The sequence below is a fragment of the Seriola lalandi genome, unplaced genomic scaffold (assembly GCF_002814215.2).
Source record: "Seriola lalandi dorsalis isolate HSWRI2012SDOR001 ecotype SW California unplaced genomic scaffold, Sedor1 jcf7180002054614, whole genome shotgun sequence".
NCBI classification, from domain to species: domain Eukaryota; kingdom Metazoa; phylum Chordata; class Actinopteri; order Carangiformes; family Carangidae; genus Seriola; species Seriola lalandi.
The window spans coordinates 930941-939472 of NW_019525167.1; the positions used below are offsets into that span (position 1 = coordinate 930941).

Consider the following 8532-nt stretch of genomic DNA (forward strand, 5'->3'; position numbering starts at 1 on the left):
TGTAGGTGGATTAAAGACATGTTAGACACCAACATCAAATAATTAAATTAAATTGGAATTAAAAAGTTGCCAGATCTCTAAATCAGAAGTCTACAGATGTGCACCTGCAGCATTCTGGAGCATGAATTACGCTGAAGAATGATTAATGTGAGGATAAAAATGAATAATTTGTAATTTAATGTGCACAAATGATCAAAACATGTATTTCTTATTCCTGCTGAGCTCTGCACAGGCTGCTTATAAAGGGTTTTGGAAGCAGGATGAAAACAATGAAGGCTTCACTTTGACCATATTATTGCTCTCATCTAATCTGACGGCACAGACTGTACATACAGAGTGACACTGATCATATGCAGTGGGTGTGACCATCAGTGTGTGTTGCTGATCTACCAGCACGTGTTCAGGGAGGCTTCCTGACGTGGCGACGGTTGTGGTGAAGACGTTGTCCTCTGCAGCCTGAACATCCGCCACCGTCACCGCCGTCACCTCTGATCAACAACGAGAGATTCAAAATATTTGCACATACATCCTCAGATCAGTACGTCTACTTCATCATAGCTACAATAGTACACCTGCCAAGTAAGGAGAAAATAATCCAAACTGAGTGTGTTATGATGACAGCATTAAGAGCTATACAGGGCAATATGAGAATCAATCAACATAACCAGAATCAGAAGCTATTTTCTATTGTGTGTTTGAGTCAGTCAAATCACTAGTTTCAATGTTAAAAATTTAAGATGATATAAGATATTCCTTTATTGGTGTTACAGCAGCAAAGTGGACAGTCAAAGACGGAAAAACTGCAAAAAATACAATATCAAGTACTTAAAAAAGATTATTAATAATATAATAATATAGCATGTACTATTAGACATTAAATATAACAAACAAGAAAATAGCAGCAGATAAGTGATATTGCACAGATAGTCAATTAAATTATGCAGTGTATGGTCTACTGTGTTCAGTATTTGTTACAGCAGGATGTGAATGTTATATAAACTATTTTATTTTTTATTCCACATCTAAAAGTGGTAATTTTTTTAATTATCATTATCAATTTATTATTTATCTTTGCCGAATGTGAGAGCCCAAGATAAATTGAATAGGATATGTCCACTTTTATATATAAACAAGGAATATCCTATCAATGTTACAAATCGTTAAATTGCGAAAAGATTGAATGTAGTTTGGTAAATATGCAAAACTGTCGTGTATCACAAACGTGCAGAAGCTACGGTGGTTGACTTATTGTTGAAGAGCTGTTTGCAGTTGCATGTTAGAATCGTTACAGGGACACTTTTATCGACAAGAGGATTTAAATTAAATTAAAACCAGTTTGTCTTAATATACACTCATTGGTCTGAGCTCTCCCCTTCCACAAACGACGTGAAGCTAACTAACATTGTCATCATTTTGTATTTTAGCGCCACCACGGACAGCAGCGGCCTACTGCTAGCTAAAGCCCGCCTCACCTGCAAATGCCGCCTCGGCCTCGTCTGAGTTCGGCAGGGACTCGGCTCCCATGTCGATGTTTCCCGGTCCCGCCATCACCGCCATCGTGGTGACTTCGGCCTCCGACTCGGTATCCGAGCCCGCTCCCTCCACCGGCGGCCCGCCGATGGGCGGTTCATCCAGCCCGAGCGCCTTCGTGGCCGAGTCCGCTTCGTCCATTCTTCCGCCGAACGACAACAGCCGAATGTGACCGAGCAGCAGCGGGGCAGAGCGGGGTCCGAGTGCAGCCGAGCCTGGTACGAACCGGAGAAGAACCGCAATTACAGAACGTGTTAACGATAATCGATGAATTAGTAATATTTCCTCCCATATAATATACGGTAACGTTAAGGAATCAGGAGACCTAATGCGGTGGGAGGAAGACAGCCCGACTGTTTGTTTTTTTCATGAAGTCGAGGAAAGAGATGCACCGGATACTGCCGGAAAAACACGACTCGACCCGAAGCGACACACAGCGGCCAAAACAGAAATAAGGATCAGAGAAAAAAAAATTACAGACAATTTATTTCTATTCCGAGTTCATATCAACGAACCCAAGTGTTTACATTCTTTAAATTAATTTGCTGTAGAATTATTTGCTGTTGTAACTTTGTTTTTGTGCTGACGATTAATTCATAAACAGTTTTCCAGTTTGTATATATTCACCCAACCCCTGATTTCATCTGAAACTTGCTTCTGAAAGTAACAAACACAAAAGTTTTCCCAAATAAATCCTGTTTACCCTCAGATATGAACAAAGTGCGCCTGAGGGTATAAAGCAGCTGCTGATTCAGTGTGTTATTAAGTAAAAAAGACACAAAATCTAATTGAAAATGATAAGATTAAAATGGAGACTTGGTTTAGGGACATGTGACCTCAGCATTTCTGAAATCCTGGTTTCAGTCCTCTGTGTATGGTACAACTAACTGTGAGTAATATGAATATTATATTTTTTACAGTTGAAATGACACTGATGTGATGTATTGTTGGAGTCTTGTAGAGGCTTTTATTGAATTATAATTCATTATTTTTTACTTTATCAAAATAAAATATTCACTTTTTTTTATTGAAGACTGTATTATGAAAAAGAAAATCATAAATTATTGCCAGTATATCTCAAATAATGCCCAGAACCATAATGAATCATGTAAAAAGCAATTATCACAAACAGGTTCCACAATTAAAACCATTTATTGCATGTGTATTAATAAAAATATTAAATGTCTGCCTTGGCTGATCAGCAGTCAAGAGTCTGGAATGTGAACACATAAAGAAAATAAACACTTTTCAACCCTTTTAAATGTCCCCTACCCCCACGTTACAGACAAAATGTTGCTGTAAACCATGAACAGGACAGGTCCCAACTTTTAATAATAATAATTAGGAAGAAACAGGCTGAGCTGCAAACACACACTGAAGTAAACTGAACCACAACTGAAAAACACAGGTGTTTTAATGTTGTTTTTGTTTAAAAAAAAACTAAAAAACTGAATCATGTTACAGTGTGTGTTGTGAACATTTACCTGTAGCCCTGTCTTCTGTCCATCAACTGAAGCCATTATTTAACATATTAAAATGTCAAACCATCACCTGCTTTGTCCCAGTTCCACACTACATACAAATTGGCAGACAGTGAATATTCTATAGTAACTGTCAGGAAAAAGTAGCTTTGCTACTACAAAACATCCTTAAAAAGTCCTCTTTGCAGCTGTCTCACCACTAAAAATGAAAATGTATTATTATTTTTTGCAGATGTGTGTTGTTCATTCATTTCCTTTGAGCATCATCCACATCAACTCGCTCTTTTGTGTTTTTTAGTTTGTAATATATATTCTTGAGCAATTTTGCAGCATGAACAGATCAGCTGCAATTAAAAATCTGCTTTAAATTATTGTGTAGTCTGGAACTGAGACAGTTGGTCTGTACTGAACTTTATGTTCTGGGGTTCATCGGCCCATCACACTCAGCTGTGGTGGGTACCATGCGTACCTGCATTCAGGCTCTGCCCTGTGTTTGCCCACATTGGGACTTCCTGGCTTGCAACAGGAAAGGCCAAAGTCCAGTTTTTTTTTTTTTTTTAGAGACTCCATGACTGCTAATGTTTCCACCATCCCTTGCTGGTCAGTTCAACAATTCAACAAAATGTTTTTTTGTCCATTTCCTGTTCGTTTGTTAAAAAGTCCTCTCCTGTGCAGGAAAACCACAGGGATGATTCAAATCAATCAGATATGACGTCAGAGTCTCAAAAGTCTCAGCTCCACATCAGGACCAGCTCCTGGTTGATCTGGTTTTCGCATCAACGTTGAATCCTGGAGACCATGTAGTAGAGCAGGAAGAATGCCACCACCAGGCCTATGGAGACGTAGCAGAGGATGCGGCGATTGTCTCTGCCAGATCGCACCATGGTGGAGAAACGCTTCACGCTGCCACTCAACAGGCCTGTTGCACTGAGGAAGTTTGAGTCCTGAAAGGAACATGAGCAGAAGAAGAACGGATGAAGGGAAGATGTTATTTAAAGCAATTTAACCCAGATTTTAGCTAAAACATGCCCCCTTCACATTTTCAAAAAAATGCATTTGAATCCAGAAGAGTCATGTTTCCTTATGTCAATTTTAAGGCTACAACCAACAATCATTTTCATTATCAATTAATCCGGAGATTATTTTCTGGATTAACTGATTCATTTTTTGGTATCCGGAAAAAAAAAACAAAAAAAAACAAGCCTATAATTTTGTCCCAGAGCTGGAAGTGAAAGATTCAAATGTCTTGTTTTGTCCAACCAACAGTCCAAAACCCAAAAATATTCAGTTTACTATTTTGTAAAACAAGCAAGAAGTTCACATCTGAGAACCTACAACTGGAATGTTTGTTGTGTTAGGCTGAGAAGTGAATAGAATAATTAATCAATTATCAATGTAGTTGCAAATTAATGAACTGACAAACAAAATTTTTTTTTTTTTTTTTTGCATTTTTGCAAAATTTAAAAAGAATTGCAAAATTGCAGAAAACAGCAAGGTCATGGCATGTAAATTAATTGTATTTTCTACATTTCTTCATAGATCAGATGGACTCACCATGCCGTCCAGATACTCGTTCTGATCATCAGCCTCTCTGTCGATGTCGTATGCCAGCTGTCAGATACAGAAATACATATTTGCATCATTTCAGAGCCAAACTACAAACAGAGGAGTGAACATGAAAGCAGATTGTGAAAGGGGAGCTTACAACAAAGTCCAGAACATCAAAAGATATATTAGTTTTTTTTGTACAACCAAATATCACAAAATTAGCCTCATGGGGCTTTAAAATCTATACAGCATACAACACCCTCTGTCCTTAGACTCTCTGTTCTAATTCATTTCAGTGTCACATGAATACTGACAGCTGTTTAACTTGTCATTAAATGATGAAACTGGTGGATGGAGAAAGTAATTGTTTGTTGAGACTCACAGATTTCAGTCTGGAGACTTTGGTGGCCAGGTTGTCAGCCAGACGTTTGTTTTCAGCATCCAGCAGGTCCTCCACGGAGCCATGACCTGAAAACACACAAACACATCGGATTAGAAAAGAAGCAGTGGTTTAAGTCCTGACTTTATGTAGTGGCGCGGGCAGGGAAACCGGGATATGAGTCCATCACTGTGTTTCTGTGGTAAGTCCTCAGTAGGTTCTGTAAGTTAGGCTTGTCTTTTTCACTTACAAGTGGGAAATTGATAATTAAATGTAAGCAAAGTCTGCCTGTGCCTTCTGTAATGTCTCAATCAGTGTCTTAATCTCTGACACTTTATTTTACTCGTCCCATAGTTTCATAACAATCTCCTAAAACAAAACTGATGTCTTATAGAAAGGTTTTTTATGAAAAATAGAATTTATTGGTTGGGAACCTGCAGTATAACATGCTCACAACATGTTACCTGCAAAAATGTAAAATTTGTCCAAAAACAAAGAAAAGATTTTAACAAATAAATGAACATTTAATTGTATTTAAATGGATCCATCTCTTTTTTGAAGCAATATGAATGTAATAGTTCTTTAAAGAAATTCCTGCGAATGAATTCTACATAACTAATAACTGCTATTTAAGTTCCTGTTTCCGTTATCTAATAAATAAGATGTTGTTTACTATCAGTCTCAGATCTTAGTGTCTATTTTTCTGTAATTACTGTGGTATGTGCATACTGATTACAGTTTCTGGGAATTTAATTGAGAATCTTAGATGGACATGTGAGCAAGAATGTGTGAGATGCCATGGTTTAACCAGGGTGGTGCTAACTTCCAGGTTGGCCGGAAATATGTCATCTTTGTGCACTTATCAGACATCATCAGTCACACATGTCATCAAATGCATCAGGCTCTTACAGTCTTTAACCGCCAAATGTGACTACTGTGGACAAGACAAGCATGTTATGCTTCATTGTCAAAAATATCAAACAGACAAAAATTCAAACATTCAAAATTTGAGAAAGATAGAAAATAAAATTTGATTTTAAATACATCCAATACAAAAGAACTCAAAGGAATGCTATCAGATCCTATTTGAGTATCTAAGAATAACAAATCTGAGTGGGAGAATATGAGGGTTTATTATTATTATTACTGGAGTATGAGTAGGCTACTACACATTCTGATCCACACGCCATTCCAGTTGGTGACGTAATGCACCAATTCGTTGTTTGCCAACCGCCAAAGTTCAAAGAAGAAGAAGTAATCTCTAACGGCGCGAACAGCACAACTTGACGTTCAGTCATCTTTTCGCTCTGTGGTAAGTTTTCAAAATTTAATTTCTGAGCTAGCTTACATTTTATGTGCATTTAATAAGTTGTGTTGCCTTGGTTGACTAGACATGTTGACGCCCCTAACGTGTGGTATCTGGCTATTTCAATTTAAGACTGTTAGATGGTGAAGTAACTATGGATTCAGACATGAAAAACCCGCTTCGTCATTTTTTACAGTCCGTCAATCTGCTTTAACGTTAGCTCTGAACCGCTGGAGATGGCGCGAAAAGCACTTTGTCAGTCATCGTTCAGCACCGTGCTAAGTATTCAAAAGTACATTTCTGAGTTAGCTTACAATTAATGTGTATTTGCTAAGTTGTGTTGCCTTGGTTACCAGACACGGTCTCGCCCTACCCTTGTATCTGCCTATTTCATAAATACAGTTGGATGATTCGGCGGATCAGGAAAAATAGTTCATAACTGATAGCGTCGCGGCACGATAAGAGGACACTGACAGCGCACAGACAGACAAGACAGCACAGCAGGGAGTTATTCAGACCACCGGGGGAAAGTGAGAAATGTCCAAAAATCCGTCTAATTTATACAACAGTTAGCTCCGACCAAGTAATTTGAGTGGACAAGAGGCATTCCATGAGTGCTGAGTACTCACTGTGGGACTTTTAACTACATGTATCATTCCGCTGTATAGGTGTTATTTTAACCGTTAATTAGCGTTAGCCTACGTTAACGGTCGTTATCCATCTTAGATTGTAACAAACTTTGCACCGCAAAGATTAATATGTTTCCAGAGATAACATTTGAATTAAATTAAGTATGTTAGTCAGAAGAGGATGGAGGGAAGGAATGAAGTGTGAATGTAATTGCACCTCAATACTAAAATTTAGTAGTATAATTTTACATTTTTGGTTAACATAATTAAACAAGAAGACGCCTCAGAGCCACTCCGTCATGAACAAATATAATTATATATGTTAAACAGGCTTTCTGTGCACACAGGACAAAGTCTGAACATCAGACATAATAATTTCCTGTCCTTTTACACCCAGTCTAACCAATCTTGACTTAATCCAAGAGGTAAGGTTGTGTAAAAACCCAGAAAACTGTTTTAAATTACAATCTTTTTTCTATTAACATATATTAATGTACCTCTCCAAGTTTGCTCCACCATTTTAAAACATAACGAGGGGTCCATCTAAAGGCAGTCTTTCACAACCTAACAGTAACCCTAATAACGGTTTACCAAGTAACATCTGTCATGAAAATGTTAAGGACCCCCCTGATGCTAACTAATACTAAATCAGTTCTGCTTACTGATTCCCAGTCTTGCTGAAACATCCATAGATGTAAAGAGACAAATACTTCACTATAAACAGTTCAGAATTATGTTGACAAGAAAAATGTATTGTCTCGTGTATTGACCAGCATAGACCATGTATTTCCATTCAGCAATTTACAGTAAACAAACCAGCTTTCTCGGTCAGTGATTAACACAAGAGTTCTTCCTTGTAAACCGTATAATTAATGTTATGATTTTTTGGACCGATAAACCTTTCTGTTCATCGTCGCCCAGACCTTTTTAAAGTTAGCACAGCTGACCCATAAGTACTTTAGCAGCTAACTCCTCAGCTAGCTAAGCTGGCTAAGTTCCAGGCCTGTTTTTGGCTCTAAGTGAAGTAACTACGGACCCAGAGATGATACACAACCGCCGACCTGCTTCGTCATTTAGTTCTATACCCCGTCACTCTGCTTTAACGTTAGCTTTGTGATGCCAGAGACGGTTAACGGCTGAATATAGAAGTGAATACGTGTCGAAAAGCAGTACCTCTGTTCCAGTCCGCCATGTTGATGTGTGACGTCACGCTCAGCTGTGTACAGTTTTCAAGTATGTGACCACGCCCCCCACACCAGCACCTCTTTAAGCAAACAGTACTGGTTTGTGTGTATGATGTTTTCTTATCACTTCGGTAGTCCAGCATCAGCAATTGGTAAAAACAAAAATAATCATGATAAAAAATACAGTTAAACAAAATTACAGACTAAACTGTGATTTTATTTCTTGATCCAAACAAACATCATTTTTTTTAATATACTTATATATATTCCTGCCAAGTATGTCCCAGGAACAAAATAAACACATTACCATGCATAAAAATATGGAATAATGGAATATTAATGCTTTTTTAGATGAATATGATACAACATTTTAAATTAGGTGCATGAGGTACAAATCTTTTTTTTTACAACTTTTTTCTTTTCTCTTTTTTTAAGAAAGACTGATGCTCATGAATTATTATTATTATTGATCATT

General features: G+C 37.7%; 2 protein-coding genes across 2 annotated transcripts in view; both read right to left on the bottom strand.

Moving 5' to 3' along the window:
* Positions 1-1929, bottom strand: part of LOC111665090 (DEAF1 transcription factor) — an 11442-nt gene extending 9513 nt beyond the window's left edge. Inside the window, 2 exon segments of the mRNA XM_087177617.1 lie at positions 249-488; positions 1473-1929. Coding sequence (XP_087033743.1) covers positions 249-488; positions 1473-1671 — 439 coding nt within the window. The 5' untranslated portion in view covers positions 1672-1929.
* A 734-nt stretch (positions 1930-2663) lies between these two features.
* Positions 2664-8101, bottom strand: bet1l (Bet1 golgi vesicular membrane trafficking protein-like). Its single transcript, XM_023419917.2, has 4 exons — positions 8047-8101; positions 4942-5027; positions 4566-4622; positions 2664-3955 (listed from the first exon to the last, which is right to left on the bottom strand). The coding sequence occupies exons 1-4, from the start codon at positions 8063-8065 to the stop codon at positions 3788-3790; spliced, it is 330 nt and encodes a 109-aa protein (XP_023275685.1). The 5' UTR covers positions 8066-8101; the 3' UTR covers positions 2664-3787.
* Between the last annotated feature and the right edge of the window lie 431 nt (positions 8102-8532).

Bases quoted from the DNA above. Each gene is read 5' to 3' on its own strand.
- bet1l (XM_023419917.2), bottom strand. The intron at 4,623-4,941 runs GTGAGTCTCAAC...TGTATCTGACAG, and splicing joins AAGTCTCCAGACTGAAATCT to CTGGCATACGACATCGACAG. The intron at 3,956-4,565 runs GTGAGTCCATCT...TGTTCCTTTCAG, and splicing joins ACGAGTATCTGGACGGCATG to GACTCAAACTTCCTCAGTGC.